General features: G+C 34.1%; 5 protein-coding genes across 14 annotated transcripts in view; 2 read left to right on the top strand and 3 right to left on the bottom strand.

Annotated features, from left to right (window-relative positions):
- LOC127874779 (low-density lipoprotein receptor-related protein 11-like) overlaps positions 1-23,935 on the top strand; it is a 179,220-nt gene that overhangs the window by 29,171 nt on the left and 126,114 nt on the right. The gene's annotated exons all lie outside the window — the stretch shown is intronic.
- Positions 1-23,935, bottom strand: part of LOC127874788 (uncharacterized) — a 212,690-nt gene that overhangs the window by 83,314 nt on the left and 105,441 nt on the right. The window lies entirely within an intron of this gene.
- Positions 2,882-21,076, bottom strand: LOC127874785 (protein-L-isoaspartate(D-aspartate) O-methyltransferase-like). 4 transcript variants are annotated; one of them, XM_052419411.1, is made up of 7 exons: positions 20,929-21,076; positions 20,475-20,650; positions 19,038-19,174; positions 16,058-16,162; positions 14,830-15,042; positions 11,494-11,720; positions 2,882-7,414 (listed from the first exon to the last, which is right to left on the bottom strand). In XM_052419411.1, the coding sequence occupies exons 2-6, from the start codon at positions 20,623-20,625 to the stop codon at positions 11,541-11,543; spliced, it is 786 nt and encodes a 261-aa protein (XP_052275371.1). In that variant the 5' UTR covers positions 20,626-20,650; positions 20,929-21,076; the 3' UTR covers positions 2,882-7,414; positions 11,494-11,540. The 4 variants fall into 4 exon arrangements, with proteins under 4 accessions (XP_052275371.1, XP_052275370.1, XP_052275373.1 ...); XM_052419410.1 differs by having other exon boundaries at positions 11,551-11,720; XM_052419413.1 differs by lacking the exon at positions 16,058-16,162.
- LOC127874784 (protein-L-isoaspartate(D-aspartate) O-methyltransferase-like) overlaps positions 2,882-23,935 on the bottom strand; it is a 169,562-nt gene continuing 148,508 nt past the window's right edge. For 3 of the 5 annotated variants that reach the window (XM_052419408.1, XM_052419404.1, XM_052419407.1), the window contains exon 8: positions 2,882-4,656. The gene's annotated coding sequence lies outside the window, so the exon portion shown is untranslated. Of the gene's footprint in view, positions 6,328-23,935 lie in introns of all 5 variants that reach the window. The other 2 variants (XM_052419406.1, XM_052419405.1) reach the window with 2 other exon arrangements.
- Positions 21,116-23,935, top strand: part of LOC127874777 (pleckstrin homology domain-containing family G member 1-like) — a 290,411-nt gene continuing 287,591 nt past the window's right edge. The window contains exon 1 of the mRNA XM_052419389.1: positions 21,116-21,230. The gene's annotated coding sequence lies outside the window, so the exon portion shown is untranslated. The remainder of the gene's footprint in view (positions 21,231-23,935) is intronic.

Here is a 23,935-nt window from a genome sequence, read left to right as displayed (position 1 = left end):
GTGTATGCACTGCTAGGTATAATTTGTCAACTTTTCTATGATGTGTATGCACTGCTAGATTTAATTTGTCAACTTTTCTATGATGTATATGCACTGCTAGATATAATTTCTCAACTTTTCTATGATGTGTATGCACTGCTAGGTTCAATTTCTCAACTTTTCTTCAGCATGTTTTCATGTACATTTTTAGCTCACTTCAGCACAATGTGGTGATGATGAGCTATTGGGGTACCATGATCCATCCTTTATATGGGTGTGTATGTCAGCTATTGGGGTACCATGATCCATCCTTTATATGGGTGTGTATGTCATGGATATAGTGAAACCAAAAATATCTCATCCGCTGCAAATTGGCAAAGCCCTGAGGTTTTGTATTTGTTATGTGGCATCATTTAGTGGTCCTTTTACAAATAATTTTTAAACATGTCCCTGGGGTCACAATTACATTGTTTTTTATTTGTAAATTGTCAAAATTTTCACATCTCTGAAATCACAAGACCTAGAAGTTTGCATCTGGTAGAGAGGTCCTTTACCAACTTTGTTTAAATCTTGCCATAAAGCTGGACAAGACCCAAGGATCACCCGTTTATAACACAAATTTACATGGGAGAAAAAAACTTAAAATCTTCTTGTATGAAATTGCAAAGCACAAGGCTTACATATTTGGTATGTACCATCATCTAGAGTTTTTCTACAAAGTGTGCTCAAATTATGCCTCACAGGTGAACTGGGGGTCACCAGTTTAACATCGATCTTTATAGGAAAAACCTTTAAAAATCTAAAAAAAAATGTTTCACATTTGGTATCATTTTTGTCGAGAGTTGACTACAAACTGTTTGTTACAACTTTGCCTGTGGGACCAGATATGTTCAAAGTATGAACCTGTTGCAAAAGTAGCCCCAAACCAGGGGTCTCATGTATTGTACTTCTTTGTTACAGTTTCAGAGGTAAACGTTCAAGGATACTCAAGTCCTCTTGGTTGTGCATTTAGTAATATGTATTCTTATTGTTTTGTGGCTTTTTCATGTAGAACAATCTTTTTCACCATTTCCATACAATTTTGTCCTATTTCTTTTCTATGATAATTTCAGATGTTTGAATTCCAAAGGTACAGAATTCCAAAATATTATACTTGTGAAGAAATTCATTTGAAACCTTATTATCTTATGCATGTAACAGCTGTCTTGTATGTGAGGTAGTAGTAGTAGGAGCTCTTCTTTTAAATTAAAATCATGTGAACCAAGAAGCTTAAACTTAAGTTGTTTTAAATGTATAGGTTTTGTGCAATGGAATTTAGTTTAGTTAAACATTTATGTACTGTTACATGGTGTCATTAAGTTTTTGTTTATTTTATTATTTGTTTGGTTTAAAGTGTAACAACTATTTTGTTCTTTATTTCTTCAAGCTGTTAAGTGTGGAAACTACCACAAATGTATGTGTGGAAATATTTACAAGTACAATAGCTTTTAGCTTTTTGTATGTTTTTACTATCATGCTAATTTTTTTTCAACATTTCTGTTAGCAAACTAACGGAAACAGACTAATTTCTGAATTTGCATCACTAATAAAATTTGATACAAACATTTTGTGTAATTTCTTATTGGTAGCTGTCAATGGAGGTCACAGTGACTCGAAACAGTAAAACGGTTTCCGGATGATAACTCAAGAATGCATAAGCCTAGGATCATGAAACTTCATAGGTACATTGATCATGACTGGCTAGGTACATTGATCATGACTGGCAGATGACCCCTATTGATTTTCAGGTCACTAGGTCAAAGGTCAAGGTCACAGTGACTTAAAACAGTAAAATGGTTTCCGAATGATAACTCAAGAATGCTTACGCCTAGGATCATGAAACTTCATAGGAACATTGATCATGACTGGCAGATGACACCTATTGATTTTCAGGTCACAAGGTAAAATGTCAAGGTCACAGTGACAAAAAACGTATTCACACAATGGCTGCCACTACAACTGACAGCCCATATGTGGGGCATGCATGTTTTACAAACAGCCCTTGTTGACAATTTTGGGCGTTGTAATAAACAATTCTGTTTTTGAATAACTATTTTCGATTAAGTTTTTAGAAACACTTTCTAACCAATATTGAGTTTTTTTACGTATGTGGAGTTTTGCCCTTTGGACACATTTCTGTTGTTGTTGTTTTTTATTGCATACTGGTAAACATAAGTATACATAGTAATGAGAATATAGACCGCAATTTTCATTGCTTATTTGTTTATGGTCAAGCTTGAGCATAGCCATTGTGGAAAGTTTTGTTACAAAAAATCATCACCGAATGAAACCAACACTTTTTTACCCATTTCTTCTTCAGGCCAGTTGAAAATGAACTAAAACACATTCTTTGACTTTGTGTGTCTTTTCAGTTCATAATATCCACTTTCAGGAAAATAGTCAAACATGCAAACAGTAATCAGCCATATTTAATCAATTTGATGTTCAAATCGTGATTGAATGAGGTAATAAAAGATGCTTTGTAATTGGCTGAAAATCTATCTTCAGATGAAAATACTCAACATGGATGGGAAGGTAATTGAATCTTGTTATGAAATGGATGTTGTCTGAGGATAAGAAAAGTGTTTGGCGTGACCGCCTCCCTACTGACCCCACCCCCTCAAATTTACATCAATCTCAAAAGGTCGTGGAAACTATCGGCAGAAAATTCTCACCCCTGTACAACTTGCAGCTAAAAGTTTAAATCCATGTCACAGCTGTTGCATCATTCAGTTTTACACAATTCGGATGTTTGCTATGTGTGGTAACAAAAGCTATAAATATTTTTTCTTTTGAAAATATAGCTTGGATCATGCCATGTTAAAACATTATACCGTAGTTAAGAATGTATGTAATACATGAATATTTTTTTTTACATCTTTATTTTTTTAGAATCTGCAAAGCATTTTAAATACTTTTTACATATAAACAAAATGCCATTATAAGTAAACCATACAGATATAAACAATATACCAGGGTAGGAGGTAAGGAACATTAACAGGCATAGGGCAAGAACAAGACACACAAACAAGGGCTGGTATTGATAAAGCTACACTCGGCAGAAGATTTCTGACAATGTTTGCTACCAGGAAATCAATAGTTTACATTTTTTGGAAAAAAATCCTGTTTACAATATTAGAAATAAATCATATAATATAAGTAAATAATCATTGATATATTCAATGACAATATCAAACTGCTTTAATGCAATTCGAACTAAATATCATTGGCAAATCCACATAGCTTTTTAAAAGAAGTTATATAAATACAGAACCTGGAACTTGGAAATTAAATTGAATAAAATTCATGCTTAACCATTTTGCAGATACACATCCAGCTTACATGAAACATAGCGTGAAATATTACATATAACATGCATGAACTAATAACGTTTTTACAATATTTATGCAAATATAAAAAATACATCAATACCAATCTATAATGCGATCAAAATACTAACAAAGTAACAGCAGAGCTTTTAGTTGCACTAATACAGCAACATGAATGTATTCTTTCTATAAAGAAGGCAAGAACTTAAAGCTTAAATAAAATTATATTAAGCTTCAGACTTAATTACTGTTCAGGTAATAAAAAACATTATATACGTGTTAATACAGTACTAAAAGAAAGTTGTAATGTCATGCTTACCAGAGCTGGCATTCTAGCAGTATAAACAAATATAGAAATTTAAAGAAAAACTTATCAGCAACAAAAATATCCCCAAATTTATAAAACTCTGAAAACAAACAAGCAAATTCGTTGAATTGATATCCCCCGTCAATATGCTTCTGGACACAAAAGAGTTATATTTGACACTAAAATGAGCATTTTTTCAAGATACAAAGGGCCATAACTCTGTTATTAACAGATGGCATACAATGCCATTGGGCGTGCAACATACTCTTATCCATATATATACTCATACCAAGTTTCAATGAAATCCGCCAAAGTACTTCCAAGATATAGCTGCGGACGGACGGAAAGACAGAAGGACGGACGGACAACGCCAAAACAATATCCCTCCGCCTGTGGCGGGGGATAATAATTGCAGTTCCAGCAAAATGAACAGACAATAATGGTAAACATCTTCATAGGTTTTATGTTGCAAAGTTTTAAATGTACAATGTATTAAATTTATATACATTACAGGGTATATTATGATATACAATTAGTTGCAGTTTTTTTTTCCAAATGTTTGCTGTTACATAGTTGTGAATATATTAAAATTATATACATGACATAACATATACAACTATGGTGTTTTATTTAATGCTAAGTGATGAAATATTGAAAATTATCAGGAAACGTAATTTCAACATAGTTAAGATGCATTTAGTGAATATTCATAATTGGAAAAATATCAAAAAGAAGTCCAGACAAGTAGTAGTCAATGATAAATATAAAGTCTTTAGTCACAATTACTTATAAACACTTAATATTTAAATTCAAAAGACTGGAATCATGAAACCCTTGAAACCTATACTAGACTTGTAATATTACATATTGCCTTGTATACTTATTGCCCAATACTGGATCCTTTAACGAAACAAGAGATGTGTTTGTCAGAAACGCAATGCCCCCTATTGCGACGCTTTGAAGCTATATATTTGACCTTTGACCTTGAAGAATGACCTTGACCTTTCACCACTCAGAATGTGCAGCCCCACAAGAAGTAAGTAAGAGATTGAATGGAGAAATGAAAATATATTTTTTTAATTTTTGACCCTTGACCTTGAAGGTTGACCTAGACCTTTCACCACTCAAAATACAAGATACACATGCATGCCAAATATGAAGTTGCTGTGTTCAATATTAAAAAAGTTATGCTAAAACTTTAACAAAGGTTGAAGTTTTAGGAAAGAAAAATACAATTATATTTGACCTTTGACCTTGAAGGATGATCTTGACCTTGACTTTTCACCACTCAAAATGAGCAGCTCCATGAGATACATTTAGATTGAATCGAGAAATGAAAATTAATTATTATTTTTTTACCTTTGACCTTGAAGGATGACCTTGACCTTTCACCACTCAAAATGTGCAGCTCCACGAGATACACTTGCATGCCAAATATGAAGTTGCTGTGTTCAATACTAAAAAAGGTTATGATAAAACGTTCACGAAGGTTAAAGTTTTAGGAAAGAAAAATGCAGTGATATTTGACCTTTGACCTTTAAGGATGACCTTGACTTTTCACCACTCAAAATGTGCAGCTCCATGAGAGTTGCTATCTTCAATATTGCAAAAGTTATCGCAAAACTTTAACCAAGATTAAAGTTTTGGGACAGAATGACAGAGTGACAGACAGGCCAAAAACAATATACCCCCGATCTTTCGATCCGGGGGCATAAAAATAGAACTCAAATACTCAAGTACACGTCTTGTCACATGCCTGTGAAGATATCTCACAAACTAAAAGCATTTTCACAGTTTAATATGTAAATTTAAATGTACACAATAGATGAAAGGTTTTATTTTCAATATTCTTTTTAAATTTGCAAATATATAACACTTTATTATTTCACTGAAGTCGTAAGAAGTTTGTTAGAGAAAAAAGCATGATTTAGAATCTAAGCATTATGACAAATTATTGACACATTTTGATTGGTTAAAAAGGTAAGGTCACTATTTAATATATCTCTATCACTTCAACCCCCATGGAACATGAGTTTGCATTATAGCACTCACCACATGGCTTAACCATTTACCACTTTGATATGTACCAATATTTTTACGCATTTGTAGTCCCTAAGAAAGTTACATTTAATTTAATACCTTTATTACTAAATTCAAGTTTTAAAGGCTTCATTTCCAACCCTTAGATACTGATGAGCAGCAAACAGCTTATAACCTGAACAGGCTGCGAGTTACTGGCAGGCTGTTCTGGTTTTATGCTGGTTGCAAAAGCCATTTTTGCTTTGCTTGTTATGGGGGAAAGGGTAAAAAAACAAAAGGCTGGAAGTAATTGGCACACCCGAGCCCTGCTCAAAGAAACTGATGAAAACTGTATTGTAGTGATGTATATAAATAATACTCGGCTAGTGTTGAATACAGCTCGGTTAATTTCACAGGAATAGTAAACAGTCTCTGCAAGTGGTCAACATTTTCTTGCAGAGAGAAAAAACTTCTCTGAATTCAACATTTACTTATAATTCTGTTTATTCCTTAAATGTCGTTTTTCTTTCTTTTTTCTTTTGAAAATAAATAACCTGCAGATACCTGATAAATATCCAAGGAAATCATAAAAACAAACCGTAGGACATCAAGAATCTGCACATGTTTGCTGCTTTCCATTGGGTGAAAATACACCTTATTTATGACGTTTTTTTTTCTACCACAAACGTCTGATGATGTGATAAATAATCCACCATTAGAAAAGATTTTTCATCACATATGAAGCATTGAAAGCCAGAGAAACTTTATCACCCAATTTGCAAAGAAAGCCAATATACCATTCTTGCTCGCATATTATCATTTAAAAATCACATTATATGTCAGTGAATAAAACACTGTATGAAGTCCAGATATTTAGTTAAAATACTAAGAAACAATTCAAGGCAGTGGAACAGGAGAGCCATAACCTTAACCCTTTCCCACTCAGAAGCAAAGTTAAAATGGCTAAGTGCAAACAGCATTAAACTAAACAGCCTGCAAGTAACTCGCAATCTGTTCAGGTTTTATGCTGTTTGCTGCTCATCAGTATCTAAGAGTTGGAAATCAAGCCTTTAAAACTTGAATCTAGCAAAAAAGGTCTTGCCTTAAATTAAGATTTCTACGGGACTTCAAATGCGTCAAAACACGTATCTAAAAGGGTAAAGGATTAAATAAGTACATCAAAATCTGTGCTATTCTGGCTTATCACCAAAACCCGTCTTTTTTGTAGTCACATCACAGTAATAATCACCAATTTGTATTCTTCCATCTGGGAAAACTGAGCTAAATACAAGTGCCGAAAGTATCGTTCTAAATTAGCATTTGCAGCCCATGCAAGCAAATCAGGGATCACACTTTTCTCTTGTACTGATTTTTTTTGTTTTCAGAAAGTCTCCTCCATATGATAATCTCGTCTTGATGGAAAATGTCATTCAAATCAATATTATACATCTATTTCATTCGCAAATACACTTAAAATTATTCAGCACAATTAAACAAAAGGATTTCATTTAAACAATCAAAGGTTGAGCATGGACATGTCAGTATGAGATGACATTAGTTTCACACTGTGCCATCTATATCTTAGCATATTAACATACAATATGACTTATTGCTTGATGAAGCATGTGGCCAAAATACTGCATGCTTTGGTTGATTCAAAACGGGTGATCAAGGCAAATAACATAGCTGGATTCAAGCACAGGACGTCAGTCGACTCGGTCAGATTTCATCTTTGGTTTTACTGAAATCAGAAGAAAACCAATTATAACTAATGATTAAATGTTATTTTTGTGATAAATGTTCATATTTCATTTATTCAAGGAACACATGAATTAGGACTGAAAAAGAAGCTTTATTAAAATTATTATCGAATTAAGGAAAAAGATTAATATAAGCATCAAGTAACGTTAATAAACTATTGCATAATTCCCATCCACACTTATTTAAGTGCATGCAATAACTGGTTAAGTGCTAAAACTTTTCCCTAAAGATATTGAGTTATTGAACTAAGGAACTACAACATTTAACATTTGATATATCAAACAAAATAAAACATGTCAGCATGCCACACAAACCTATTGCACTAAATAAATAGTTCTCAGGTCTTAAAAACCAACAACAATTCCATGCCCAAACAGCTGATTTCAAGCCACATACAATTCAAAACGCAACTATTTTCACAAATATTCAAACAGGACATCTTGTCACAATCACAATAAAATGTTAAAGAAATGCAGAGCACAGAAATGGTCATAATTTGTATCTGACCAATTTAAAAAGGACCTTATTTGCATACCATAAAACACAGTCATGATTTGTAACACGCCCAACACAGTCATGATTTGTATCACCCAACACAGTCATGATTTGTATCATGCCCAACACAGTCATGATTTGTATCAAGCCAAACACAGTCATGATTTGTATCACCCCAACACAGTCATGATTTGTATCATGCCCAACACAGTCATGATTTGTATCAAGTCAAACACAGTCACGATTTGCATCATTCCCAACACAGTTATCAATTTTGATGCTTAATGGGAAAAATGTGTCACATTTAGAGTGGTGTCACGGTTTACCAGAGGAGATGAAAGAAAAATTGTGCCACCCCATGGTGGCAGTGCGTGTCGATGGACATAACCGTTTTGAACTAGGCCAATAGTAACATTCTTAAACAAGAGCTGTAAACACAATGCCCCCTACTGCGCTTTGAAGTCCCACAGTAGGTATTTTAGAGAAAACAAGCCCCATGATTACTAAGCCAAATATCAATTGACTGGAATGAGTATCACACTTAATCTGTAAGTCATGTAGGTAGACTCACACCAAATAAAGGTCACAGTGACCTTGACCTTTGACCTACTGACCTCAAACCATTAATGATTGTAGATCTCTATGAAATGCATGCACATGTATAGTTTAAAGAACATAGACCCAAGAGTTTTCATTTTATGAGCAAGGTTAAAGTTTTGGGACAAACACACACTAAAAAGACAGACAGACAGGCCAAAAACAATATACCCCCTGATCATTCGCTCTTGGGGCATAAAAAACATTCTGAGCAAGTTTCATAAAGATTTGACAAAATATTCGACTGCTAGATTGTTCACAAATGTTCAATGTAGCTGGATCCCCAGCAGCCATGCTTTTCGACCAAGCTTACTTATACCATATTTTCTTGATAATAACATTGACAATTTACATCAGATTTTCATTAAATAGTTGGGGCATATTATATAGGTGGGTTTAAATATTAAACTAGACATTTTTTAAAGATGATTGTGTGTAAAATAATGTTTATTAAAACAGTTGTAAAGCAGCTGAAAATGACATTTCATATGCGAACATTATTAAAACAAGAGCTGTCAGTGGACATCGCGCTTGACTATTCGAGTGCTTGACAGTATAATGTAAGCCATCATGGAGAGGGGGGTATAATGTGGGTGTGTGGTCATTTAATAGATGATCTATAAAAAAAAACAATAATAATAATTGTTATTTATTTTTTTTTAGGGGGGGGATTCTGGGGTTGGGCGTGGGGGATAGTTTGGGTGGAGTCCATTGTGGTATGTCAGGTAAGTGTTGTTTTGTCAAAGTATGAATCAAATCTGATGTTAAATAAAGAAGCTATGGCAATTTAAGCAAAATTTATTAATTTGACCTTAAGAGTCAAGGTCATTCAAAGGTCAAGGTCAAACTTAACTTGCAAGGTACAGTAACATCATGATAGTAACAAAATATTTGAAGTTTAAAGCAATAGCCTTGATACTTTAGAAGTAAAGTAGATCTAAACACAAAATTTAACAAAATATACAAAGACAAAAAAGGGCCATAATTCCTACAAAATACTTGATACATTTGTCTGCTCCTGTTTATAGGTTGGGGTCATGTTGGTAAAGAAGTATGCAAAATATAAAAGCAATATGTCAAGGGACATTGAAAATATTTGAGGAGGTACGCAAACTTTAACATAGAGTTATCAATAATATGCATATTTTAAGTGGAAAAAGGGCCAGAATTCTTACAAAATGCTTACAACAGTTGTCTGCTCTTGTTTATAGGTTGGGGTTATGTTGGTAAAGAAGTATGCAAAATATAAAAGCAATATGTCAAGGGACATTGAAAATATTTGAGGTGGTACGCAAACTTTAACATAGAGTTATCAATAATATGCATATTCTAAGTGGCAAAAGGGCCATAATTCTTACAAAATGCTTGATACAGTTGTCTGCTCTTGTTAATAGATTGGGGTCATGTTGGTAAAGAAGTATGTAAAATATGAAAGCAATATGTCAAGGGACATAGGAAATATTTGGGGTGGTACGCAAACTTTAACATTTGCACGCTAACGCTAACGCCGACGCCGGGTGAGTAGGATAGCTCCATTATATATATTTCATATATAATAGTCGAGCTAAAAAACATTGTATATTGAATATTATGTATAGCTTACTGCAATATATATCCAAATATGGAATTTAAAACTCGGCCAAGATATAAGAAAAAAACAAGGGCTGTTTGTAAAACATGCATGCCCCCCATATGGGCCGTCAGTTGTAGTGGCAGCTATTGAGTGAATACGTTTTTGTCACTGTGACCTTGACCTTTGACCTAGTGACCTGAAAATCAATAGGGGTCATCTGCCAGTCATGATCAATGTACCTATGAAGTTTCATGATCCTAGGCGTAAGCATTCTTAATTTATCAACCGGAAACAATTTTACTATTTCGTGTCACTGTGACCTTGACCTTTGACCTAGTGACCTGAAAAACAATAGGGGTCATCTGCCAGTCATGATCAATGTACCTATGAAGTTTCATGATCCTAGGCGTAAGCATTCTTGAGTTATCATCCAGAAACCGTTTTACTATTTCGAGTCACTGTGACCTTGACCTTTGACCTAGTGACCTGAAAATCAATAGGGGTCATCTGCCAGTCATGATCAATTTACCTATGAAGTTTCATGATCCTAGGCCAAAGCGTTCTTGAGTTATCATCCGAAAACCATCTGGTGGACGGACTGACGAACGGACCGACCGACCGACATGTGCAAAACAATATACCCCCTCTTCTTCAAAGGGGGACATAACAAGATTTTTCCCAAAAATATTACTTCTAGAGTGCTAACAAAGTTAAACTTCATCCATATAAAGAAAACTGCCTCACCCCCTGCCAACTATGTTTTTCAATGAAACTTAACAACTTTTAATCCACCAAAGTATTGTTATAATTAATATTCTTAGCAAGTTTCATGATGGTTAGACCAACGATGTTTGTTTTAACAGAACACAAATAGTTTTCACTTTGTAGATTTATCATAAGAAAAAAGTACTGAGCAAGTATCATGATGATTGGGCTGAAAATGTTACTTGTAGGAAGTTAACAAGATTTTACTATAATCACAATTTATGGAAAATGCTCTACCCCCTGGCACACTTGTTTTTCAATGGACTGGAAACATTTTTAACTCAGTCAATATATCATAAGCTTAAATGTCCACAGCATGTTTTATAATGATTGTCCAAAAACACTAGAGTGTTCACAAGCTTTTTTAAATTTGACCTTGTGACCTACAGTTTGTCCTCACGCGATCCAGTTTTTAACTTAGCCGAGATATCATCGTGACAAATGTTTTGAAAATGTCTAATGATGAATTGACAATAAATATGGCCTCTAGAGTAATATTGATGATTGACAACAAACAACAGACAAAAAGCTCAACATGAGCATGTTGTGTTCAGGTGAGCTTAAAACACCAACCAGCAGCTAGTGACATTCCGAGCCAAACACTGATAAGGTTTCAGTTAATATCCAACCTGGTATTGTACACAAGCATGGCAGGCAGATATATATGTGGAAGTAATTATCGGAACCTTGGCCATTGCTTCTCCTTGCTGGTAAGCGGCACGTAAATCACACCCATAAGGTTGTGTTTTTTCACAGAGCCATCTGGCAGCTTGTCAATCTGCTGTAATATTTGGTTTTCCCCTTCTCCACCCACTGGTATGATCAGACGGCCTCCTGGCTTCAGCTGATCTATGAGCTGGAAACAGAGAGACTTCCAGTTGGCCACAAGTTGTGACTTGTCATGCATTACGATGATTCATTATGGGTTTACATTTTAAATATTATTGAATTAAACTAGGGATGCAACAGGTTACAAAAAACATATTAATTGTTTATATAATGTTTTATAAAATTTATTTAAATACTTTTGTTAATGTATTTTAGATTGTGTATTTATTTTTCCTGCGTAAAAGCATACAAGTAAAAAGTTATAAGAACTACACAATTTTCAGTTTTACGTCTCATTATTTTATTTTTGGCCACATTCATGTTGTAGCGCTCACAACAATGTTGTGTTTCTTTGTTCATTCTGTTTGATTTTTTAAACTCAAAGCACTTAGAATAACGAGTGTTTTTTTCAAATTAGATTTTAATGGAAATTTAATCATTTGATTTATCAATATATTCATTTAATTGCAATATAACTAAATATTATGAACTCAAATACTTCTAGTTTCTTACAATTTGTTATTGTACCTTACTGCACAACTTCAAAGCAATTACATCAATACCAAATTGAATGTGTTTTTTTAGTTAACAGTTTATTGTTACCTTGTAATAAAATAAGTTTAATTTAAAGATATGCATTGAAAACTTTCAATAAGAATTTTATATTTATGTTTGTGGGTATGTATCAAATGGCATTAAACAGACTTCAATTAGAAGACAGTTCTGAAGCATTTAGCTCAGGCATATTAAGCATTTAGTGAAATCAAGCGCATTGCGTGCACAAACATGCATGATTTATAATTGGTATGACAGCCAAAATTCATAACAGTTGGTAGTAAAAACGTTATACAAACAAAATGAAAATAATTGCCATCTGTATCAGGGCATGAGTGATTGTGTTGTTTAAAACCTATTTAACACGTTTATTCTGCACGTTTAATATAAATACTAGCTTTAGTTTAATAAAATAAATCAAATAATATGGTTATGTGTAGTTGCAGAATTGCCCTTTGGCCATGAACTTCTAAAATCATGTCCAGTACCATTTAAATGACACTATCTATTCTAGTAGCAGTTGTAAACAAAAATCAAAATGTTTGAACACTGTTCAGACCAATTCCAAAGTCTTGAGTTACTTAAACATATACATTATATCTGCACAGGTAATGCATTTAACTTAAAAAAAGTTGCAAAGGCGTAGTGTACATGGTGTCTGCCTAGCTATCAGGAGGTCACAAGTCGCAATGGCGTAGTGTACATGGTGTCTGCCTAGCTATCAGGAGGTCAAAAGTCGCAATGGCGTAGTGTACATGGTGTCTGCCTAGCTATCAGGAGGTCAAAAGTCGCAATGGGGTAGTGTACCTGGTGTCTGCCTAGCTATCAGGGGGTCACAGTGGCGTAGTGTACATGGTGTCTGCCTAACTATCAGGAGGTGTACATGGTGTCTGCCTAGCTATCAGGAGGCGTAGTGTACATGGTGTCTGCCTAGCTATCAGGAGGTGTACATGGTGTCTGCCTAGCTATCAGGAGATCACAGTGGCGTAGTGTACATGGTGTCTGCCTAGCTATCAGGAGGTGTACATGGTGTCTGCCTAGCTATTAGGAGGTCACAGTGGCGTAGTGTACATGGTGTCTGCCTAGCTATCAGGGGGTCACAGTGGCGTAGTGTACATGGTGTCTGCCTAGCTATCAGGAGGTGTACATGGTGTCTGCCTAGCTATCAGGAGGTGTACATGGTGTCTGCCTAGCTATCAGGAGGTCACAGTGGCGTAGTGTACATGGTGTCTGCCTAGCTATCAGGAGGTGTACATGGTGTCTGCCTAGCTATCAGGAGGTCACAGTGGCGTAGCGTACATGGTGTCTGCCTAGCTATCAGGAGGTGTACATGGTGTCTGCCTAGCTATCAGGAGGTCACAGTGGCGTAGTGTACATGGTGTCTGCCTAGCTATCAGGAGGTGTACATGGTGTCTGCCTAGCTATCAGGAGGTCACAGTGGCGTAGTGTACATGGTGTCTGCCTAGCTATCAGGAGATCACAGGTTCGATCCCCACTGTGGGAGCATTCACACCAAGTACTGGTTCTAGACCCAGAAAACAGACTCGAAAGCAATTCAAATGAACCGTTGGCTTTCTATTCAATCAAGCTAAAATAAAACAGTTTAATTTAATGCATATAACTGCATGTATGTAATGTACCCGGTAATCTGCCCATGAAAGTCAGTTACAACCATAAAAAAGAATGTCTTCTTAGTAAACATATTGGGTAATAGCATTTTTTTAAATGGATCGATAAATAATCCTTTAAAATTTAACATTAAAAAAGGGACTAAAAAAGAATTAGCCCAAAAAGTTATCTGGAGCTCTGAGTATGTTCATGCTCTGCAGTCAATAACAATTTGTTGCATAATCCAATCTTGAGTAGGATTATGAATGTAAATTGTAGGCATTGCCTACATTGTCAAATAACATATAAGGACAAGTCAAAATCAGGATCTTCATTAATTTCATTAACCTAGCTTAAGTAGTTTTAAGTTATGGCAGATTTTAATTATCAATTATGTCTGTTACCATAGCCACCACAATTTTGCGCTGATGAAGAAATTGAAATAATGTGCATATTCACCATATGGCACAGTATTCACATACAGAGTTTCATCGATCTTACTTAAGTACTTTTAGAGTTGTGGCTGATTCCTGATTTAAGTAATCAATTTTTTCTTATAAAGTACCGGAAAACGTCATCTTCCCAATGGGGGAAAAAACTAAAAAATTCCAAATTGCAGTCCAAATAAAATCCCAATGGGTGGTTTCCAAAAAATTTGAAACGAAATGCAACATTTAATTTATTTCCCTATGCAGAAAATATAAAATTGACAACTTGTCAACAATTAGTTATTAATTTTAAAGTATTTGTTAGCAACCAATAAAATACACCAATTTCCAAATCTGAAGACTTCATGGCGCGAATTTTCCCTATTTCAATTTTTTTCGCACTAATTTTTCCCAATTGAGCTTGCACCTGTACTTTTCCCAATGGGTAAAAAAATCGCTGTTCTCTACCCATAGCAACCACATTTTTTGTCTGACAAACAATCTGAAACAACATGCAGGAATTTCCTGTCATGTTTATCTACCTACCGCCTGTGGCAAGGTTGGAGCGGCAGCCCCGACGTGTATGGCATCATATGGAGCCTCTGGCTCGTACCCCTGTCTACCGTCTCCTGTGATCAGCGTCAACTGTCCGGTACCCAGTAAGGCCGACAGTTTGGTGTCCTTCCTCACGTTGTCTAAGGAACCGTCCACCAGCTCCTTGATGTGGTCGATGCCAATGGCTTTACCCTCTGATCCAACCTGCCATGGAGTGGGGCAATGTGGTTTGAGAATTTTGATTTGGTTGTTTTATTATTTATGTAATTTCTGCTTTTAGTTTTTAAATTTTGTTATTTCTTATAATATCATTCTCTTTTAGTTAAACAATACCAATATGTAATATGCTCAATAAAAAGACAATAATATATTTATACCATTACCTCAACTTTTACCAATCAAGGTTAAGATATGTGCAAAGTGCTGTGCAAAATAACTTATTTAATTAAATACTGGCATGTTTCTTTTTATCTGTCATAGTCATTATCTTTCACTTTGCCAAAGAGTGACAAAATAATTTGCACATGATGTCTTCATCTAACTTCACTTCTTTATTGGTAGTCATAGAATAAGAACAATAAGAACAGTGCCAATGTGTACACATCCTCTTATAAGATGATGCATGTAAAACAGGGAATACCAACGTTCAAATTCGACTTAAATCAAATCTTTGATTTGATCTAAATAGTAAGTTATTTATTTATTTACATCTTACAGCTACAGACTAAAATGAATGATTGTGTTTAAGTGTCGCGTCATCCAGTCAAAATTAATGTCCCAACCATTTCAAGACATTTCTCAAAATTATGGCATGTATGCCACATAACAATGATGCAATCAACATAAAATATTTCCTGTGGTTTAGAACCTAAAGTTGTGAACTTTAATAGCAAAGATCAGAGTTTCTTTGTAGTTGTAAATATTTCATTTTCATTCACAAAATATTTGAGCCGCACCCGGGTAAACAAGGCTAAATGCTTTTGCATAAAGTGTCATCCCAAATTAGCCTGTGCAGTCTGTAAAGAGTAATCAATGACAACACTTTCCGCTTTTTTTTTAAATATTTGTTTACAGGAAGTCTCTTATGAACCATAAAACAATCTAGGCAGAAAGTGTTGTCCCTGTGCCAACTACTGAGGCTAATCTCGGATGACATTTGTCGCACATGCATTAGCCCAATTTTTCCCACAATGCAGCCCATATGTGTTTTTGCTTATACCAGGAGAGCCATGCATGCTGTGAGATAGCCAGAGCCTGACCCCACGTCCAGGGCCTTGGAACCCTCCTTCAGATGTCCTGACAGGATCTCCAGGGCATGGGCATGCTGCAAGAACAGCCAGCAAAACAGTCACTTATTGCAACATATGGGCCGTGCTCTGTGAAAAGGGGGTTTAATGCATGTGCGTAAAGTGTCATCACAGATTAGCCTGTGCAGTCCCCAAAGGCTAATCAGGGACGACACTTTCCGCCTAAACTGGATTTTTGCTAAGAAGAGACTTTCTGTAAAGAAAAACACCGGTACCATAAAAGCGGAAAGTGTAATCCCTGATTAATCTGGGATGACACTAGACACATATGCATTACACCCCTTTTTCACAGAGCAAGGCTCAAACCGTCTTTATCCTAATAAACTCTCCCGCCCTAATAAATGCGCCCCTATCGTATAATAAAATGAAGGAGTGATCAAAATAATAGCGCCCCCATTTCTCGGCTGCTAAGGGGTAAAGTAATTGCATTTTATTGACGGAAATTTTTTTTATCAACAAGGTAATTGGCAAGAACCTTATAGAAATAAAACTTAAATAATAATAATAATAACATATATATTTGGAACAGATCAATGTAAGAATTAAACTCCAACATGCAGACGATTTTATTATAGTATCTGTGTTTTCAGTTTGAAATGTCAAATTCATGTTACGTTTTTTTATGACACCGTGCATTTAAAATACAGATCTACCCAGGTTGTTCAATAATTAACACTGTTCATATCTCGGCCACGCTTACTGTTACAGTTCTTACTACGGTCATATCGAAACAGCCCTTTCATTTCACATGATATTAGGGTGTAGTATTCTTATAAAACTATTTGTGATATGTTAACGATTGCTCAATGAACTCGGAACTTTTTGCAAATACCAGTTAACACATTTTAGGTGTTGGCTCATATTATACCTAACGGAGGGTGAAATAAACGCGCCCTCTTTGTGGTTTGCATCGCGCTTGGGCGCGTTTATTAGGATAAAGATGTTATTAAGTGTATGTAGTGACCTTAAGAAAAATATTTGTAATGTAAATCTTGTATAATATACCTCTTGTATAGAGTAAAATAACAGCGTATTTCCACTATGAAATACAAGCGCAAAGATACTAATTCCGTATTTCATATTGTGAAGTCTTAGTCTGTTTTCTTAAAGTCTCTATAACGCTCAAAATCAACGAACATTTCGTAAAGTATTTTGTAAAATAAAGTTGACACCTAAACAATCAGTGTTCCTTATCGCAATAGCCACAATTTTAATGCTAGATGTGGTATGATTACATAGATTTTTGTAGATACAAAATGCTCATTTTTATTTATTTGTGACACAATTAATTCCATTTTAATTTCCCGCGATTATATCTATTCATACGACACACAAACACCATGTTAGTGTTCATGTGTCGTATAAATAAATATGCACAACAATAATAAAAACGAGCATTATGTATCTACAAACATCTATTTTACCAGACCAAGTCTGGCGTTGCAATTTCGGCAATTGCCATAGGGAACACTGATTTTTAATTGGTTAAGTGTATTTTACGAAAAATTGTACGAAATTTTCGTTGATTTTTAGTAGTTATGTTACTTTAACAGCTTGGAAACTTGAAAAGGAAAATACATTTATAGGTTTAGAATAATAACTATCATAAACATTCCAAGCATGTTTATGTGCGTCTTTTTCAACATGAGATTTGTTCTAATTTTCGTGTAAATGTACCAAGCTAAAAATAAAGCAATTGTTTAAAAAAGTAAGAACAGAGTACAGTGAAAAAAACAGACAAAGGGCACATCATTCTGTCAAAACTTGTTGAAGTGGAAATTCTGTTATTTACAGTCATCTACACATTGAAGGGACCTGTTCACATTTCAATAAATTTACCAAATTGAAAAAATGTTTAAGATTTGCATATTTTTGTTGTAGTTCTGTTGTTGCTTTTTCAATTAAACAGTTATACCATGCTCTTAAATATCCATTATATGCATCTTTTAACTATTTAAAAACCTGAAAATAATCAAGCCTTACAAACGCGTAACAATTGTATAATAAGGAAAGTTTTTTTGTTATCGATATACTTGACATTCCGATGATTACTTATATAAAGTAGAAAAAAACATTGATAACCATGTCAGCACAGATTAAAGAGTGATTTTAGTGTTTGACTTTTACTCCAGAGGTCAGTGGTTGGAGCCCAGGTGTGGATAGCCAGAGGTCAGTTGTTGGAGCCCAGGTGTGGATAGCTCCAGAGGTCAGTGGTTGGAGCCCAGGTGTGAATAGCCAGAGGTCAGTGGTTGGAGCCCAGGTGTGGATAGCCAGAGGTCAGTGGTTGGAGCCAAGGTGTGGATAGCTTTTTTTCTTTGTTTAATTTTATTCTTGTTATATACTGGAACTTATTAGTTACCATGTTTACATGTACATTTATCAATTTAAAGCATTTAATGACAAACTTCAAAACATGCAAAAATCGGTGAAAAGGTCCCTTAAAGGTCATTGAACTGTAAATGATTGAGCTAGATCCAGCCACTAGTAACAGAGACTTGAAAACACAAGATTTTATGAGTACCGGTATATATTCCATAGTGGAAACACAAACAAAGGGCCGTCATTCTGCAAAAACTTGTCAAAACCAAAATTCCATTATATTCTTCATCTATATATTAAGGTCATTCAACTGAGACAGTTAAAAAAATGTTCACACAGTAGTTAAAAGATATGTTAAAACACTAAATATTGGGACTATATATTCCATAGTGCAAAAACAGACAAAGACCATAATTCTGTTATTCAATCATTTGATATTTTACACATGTTTCATGATTCATTCATGAAAACAGCATGTATTTGAGCTTTACACCTCAGAGCCTCATGCTAAAGTAGGCAGGTAGCTCAAGAGCTTCACTGTTATGGAGCATAACACTGTGGACTTGTTTTTACCATATGCGGTGCAGAAATGGTGACTTGGTAGCCAATGCTCTGCGGAGAATCATTGTACGGATTGAATTTGCAAAAGTGTTTTCTGTCCACTGCTTTCATTGCTTCAATGACTCTCAGGTCCTTGATAATTCCATTGGCTGTCAAAAGAAAATGATTAATCTTAATTAGTTCATGTCTCTTAAGTGAAGGGCAAAAAATAACATAATGTTATTATTTAGCTTAAAACACTTTATCTTACCATTGTCAAAGCATAGAGAAAATCAGTACTTTAAGATACTAGTGTTCTTGTAAAAACCAACATAAACAAGATCAACAATACAGGACCATAAATATAGAGGACATACTTCAGATATGTCAGATATTGTTATTTATGTAGGAATCTTAATAAAAAAGCCTCATTGGCACAAGTAAAAAGCTGTATATTTCCTGACTAACTGATACTACATGTAATAGTAACTTTGTTTTGCTTGAATTTACGCCTAGCTCATTTTGGTACTCGTACAGCAAAGAACTACAAATCCGAGGAAGGCAGGTTAGATCTTTGGCAAAACTTCTAAAGATAAGTAATGAAATCTTTTCTACAGCCATTCTCCCCTTACTTCTGATTTTAGAAGGGCAGTTGCCAATAACTGTAATAGTATGTGCACTTAGAACTGGTAGACCAGCTAACCCAGGAAATTGCCAGTGTTTTTTTTCACCATTTTGGGATTGGGGCTGGGTCCCTTTGGATTGGGAAAAATCAGTGTTTTCACCAAAATTGGCAAATAAGTGTTGTAGTTTGTTTTGCTAACAAATGCTTTAAAAATGAAAATATAAGTGTTTTAAATATAATATTTAATAACTTGTAACTTGTAGAGCTGGATGGGAGATAAACTAAATGTAAATCTAAAAAAAATCATTAAAAAATATTTTTGTTAAACCTGATATTGGGAATATTTAGGTCCAATTTGGGAAAAATATATAAAAAAAATCCATTGGGAATGGGGCCAGACAATTTTGAATTGAAAAAAAAACACTGAGTGCTAGTTGGACAACTGACCACCATGACATGAAACACTGTTGAAAACAGCCCAACACCCCCTACACACACAAACACACACACATTTAACTAAAGTTTCAACAGTATTTCATTCATATCATAGTCATACTTAGGACAAATACTTATGCAAGTAATTGAGAACTGCCTTACTTCAATAATAGGGTGTGTGTGGGAAGGAGGACTGAAAGATTGAACCCACAATTCTCTACAAACTGAAAAACAGGACTGGTCCAGTGTAATTTTTCAACTACAAGTTAATTTCATTGAATTGAAACGTAAACATTATTTTTTATGTTAAAGTTTCATTTTAAGACTTAAATTTGTTCCCATATGCTAGACAACACACCATATTCAAAAACCTTGAAAAAAGATGATACAGTTCAAAGTTGAACCCTTACCGTGCAGATTGTCCACAAGGTTGGCATTACTGCTGCCACTTGATCGCCAAGCCATGATGCGAAAAGGAGCACACAATAATGCAAACAGCCCAATTGTTGTAGTTCCAAGTAATTTGTGTCTACACTTGTAAGTCAAGCATAACCTGTGCATTTGTTGAAATTTTGATGACTTGATACTGAAACAAAAAATGCTTATTTTTTAATGAAACAAGTTTTCAATTTTAATGTTTCACTTGAATGGTTGAAATGTAGAACTTTCAAACATTGATTAGTCAATACAACAATTATATACACATTTGTATTACCTAGCTTGCAGATGAATAGACAACATTTAAATAAACATCGAGACAATTATTGGCATTAACACTAAACAGATGGAATCTTACAAATATAATTTGTAAACAAAGTTTTAAAAAATACCGAAATATTACGGTATTGAACAAATAATGCATACCTTTATGTCTAACATTTATTAGTCAAATGTTACTTAATAGAACTGTCTATAATGCAACAATGCAAAGATACGAAAAATCTCAATTATTAACGAACTATGCAAGACATTCCAAAGTGTTACTATTTCGGATAACCTTCACCTTCCGAAATATGGTGCTACAAAAATAATGTGTCGTGAAAACTGCAATGAGCGCCTTTTGCACGAGATTGCCATCATAACTTGGAAATGTTTGTAAACAGAAAATAAATAGATGCATAAATTATCGCATCTTTCTGCCTGACAAGATATTATTGAAATTAAACGTGAGTATGCCCTGCCAATTTCTTAATGTATTGGTTTTTGTAAATACAGATATCAAATGATGTGTAAAGTTAAGTCCTTTATACAACAAGATTAGGATGTTATACTATAGAACTTAAGGACATATCACTTTCTGAAATGGTAAGAAGTGGGTGAAGTAATGTAAAACAATAATTCCTTATATTAACATTCTATTTAAAGTTAGGAAACATGTGCACAATTAAAATAACATATAGATCTACTTCAGCGATACATGAACCAGTTGTAACGAAATCTTTCAAAAAGAGTAAATAATCACATGTTTTCACCTTATAAACCACTTTTTTCTTGGGCGTTGTAAGTCCTTATTTTCTTATTTTGTTCATAAACCCATTGACACCAGCAGGAACCTACACTACTGTAGTAGATAATGTTAAGAGTATTATTAAATATAACACACTAGAAATACTGAAAAAAGGATCCTTTCTTGTAAGAAAAAATGTAAACAACTTGTGTCTAAAAATAGTACACTTGAAAAAGTATGGTGGGCCAGAAATGATAATTTAAAATTATTTATATGAAAGATACAGAAATTTTGAAAACATTTTAATAAAATCCCTTTATTTTTATAGCGTACGTTAATAATATATAGATAATGATGTATAAATGTGTTTGCTAAAGTGATGTTTCACAGTGTTTCAAAAAGTTTAATCAAATTTATATTTGTCATTTCTTGTCAACCATACTTTTTCCTACTATTTTTAGACTCAAGTTCACAGTTTACATTTTTTCTTACAAGAAAGGATCCTTTTTTCAGTGTTGCTAGTGTGTAATTATATTTAATAATACTCGAATATTATCTTCTACAGTAGTTTAGGTTCCAGCTGGTGTCAATGGATTTATGAACGAAGTAAGAAAATAAGGACTTACAACGCCCAAGAAAAAAGTGGTTTATACAAAGACCTATAGATAACACAGATTGGAAACTCTCGTCTTCGCGATAGCGATATGCGATAATATCTAACGGCGGACGCGGGTCACGTGACATCGATTTTGGAGATGCTGGTGTACCTGTAGATTCTTCCCTGTTCCAGCTACTGTCGGCCATTTTGTTTTAAAGCAATCAATTATGGGCAAAGTCGGTCGCCGCAAACAGACATATTGAATATTTTTTTGTGTAAATAAAAATAAGTTTTTATTTTCTTTGTTGACAATGCTTCAGGTTTTGGTAGTTATTATTCTTATGTATTATTAATTTATCTGAATTTGAAAGAGAACACTATATTTGTGCATTTTCGATAATTTTTGAAAAATTGAAAGGCCCAAACGATTTTTGTCAAAAACTTCTTCATTTCTCATCACAGATTGATTAAGTAAGATGGTTATGCTAGGTGAGATGTTAATCTAGGTATGATTAATAAAAAGTAGACGAAAATAAGGCATTTTAAAGGATTTTGCCTTTGTACAATTTTATACTGTTATTTCATTCAATCATTTTCACACCTGTCGCCAAAGTGGTTTGTTTCTTTTTTTTAAACTATTCTATTTCTCATCCCAAATCGTTGAAGTATGGTTTTTATACTAGGAGAGATGTTAATCTAAGGATAAATTACAAAAAAACGTAGAAGAAAATGTTCAATTTAAAGGATTTGGCCTTATACAATGTTGGTACAAATTTAAGCTCTTTTCCTCTGTTGTACACGATTGCTGTGACAAACGTGTTTTTGTTCTTTTTGATAAACTTTTTCATTTTTCATCCCAAATAGATAAAGTCAGATTTTTATGCTTGGTGATATGTTTATCTAGGTTTGAATTAAACAAACTGGAGGAAAATGTTCATTGTAAAGGATTTTGGCCTTGTACAAAGTTGGTACAATTTTTAGCTCTTATACCCTATTGTACACACCTGTCATCAAACCTGCTTTGGTTCATTGTGAAAACCTTTGTCATTTTTCATACAAACATAACATCTCCTTCAGTTTGCTAATTGATCCGACAATTAACACGCGCATGAAATGTTTGTTTTGTTTTCTTTTCGCGAAATCCTAGTCCATGACACTTAGAGCTTTAATTAATTACCAATAGAAAAAAAACTTGGTTACAAACAAAACTTTAATAACCTATAACTCATGAATAAGATCAAAATAAAAAATAGAGAATTAAAAAATTGAAAAAATCCACAGAATCAATATTGAAATAAGACTAACTGAAACCGCTATTGGATCGAACGATCATAGCATTTATTATACTGTAATGTTGTTTTTATCAGAGACCTAGATCTATGTGTCCTCATATATCTATCCGTTTTGAAATAATATTATTTTATAAGGTTTTAAATGTTTGAATTAAAAATGTAAACAAGAAAATTTTATCAGCAAAAGCCTTTCAAATAAATTATTCAACGTCATTCTCGCCGCGATTTGGAAATTCTTATAGCGCTATTACTTCAACAATTGCAGAATTATAAATTCTTATTTGAGGTTAATAGAATCGAGATTTTGTAAAAGCATTACTCATGTTTATATGACACTTTATTTTATAAAAATCGGATCATTATTGACCAAGTTACAGCCGCCTTTCTATAGCGCCGTAACATTTTCGCATAACTTTGCTCGATATGTCCTTAAGGCCTATAAGATCTAGTACTAGCAGATCGTTATGACTTTTCTAAAGCTTTCTTGGAAAAACTCCAGGGCTCGAAATTAGCACTCGCACACTCGCAAAATGC

This window comes from Dreissena polymorpha, chromosome 3 (assembly GCF_020536995.1).
Source record: "Dreissena polymorpha isolate Duluth1 chromosome 3, UMN_Dpol_1.0, whole genome shotgun sequence".
Lineage (NCBI taxonomy): Eukaryota > Metazoa > Mollusca > Bivalvia > Myida > Dreissenidae > Dreissena > Dreissena polymorpha.
Note: the sequence above shows the minus strand (reverse complement) of the source record. Positions and strands in the feature narration are given on the sequence as shown.

Coding starts and splice junctions, on each gene's coding strand:
- LOC127874785 (XM_052419410.1), bottom strand. CDS start 20,625: ATGCACAGGTTATGCTTGACTTACAAGTGTAGACACAAATTACTTGGA. Junction 16,163..19,037: donor CCATTTCTGCACCGCATATG/GTAAAAACAAGT, acceptor CTGTTCTTGCAG/CATGCCCATGCCCTGGAGAT. Junction 11,721..14,829: donor CTCCAACCTTGCCACAGGCG/GTAGGTAGATAA, acceptor CTCTGTTTCCAG/CTCATAGATCAGCTGAAGCC.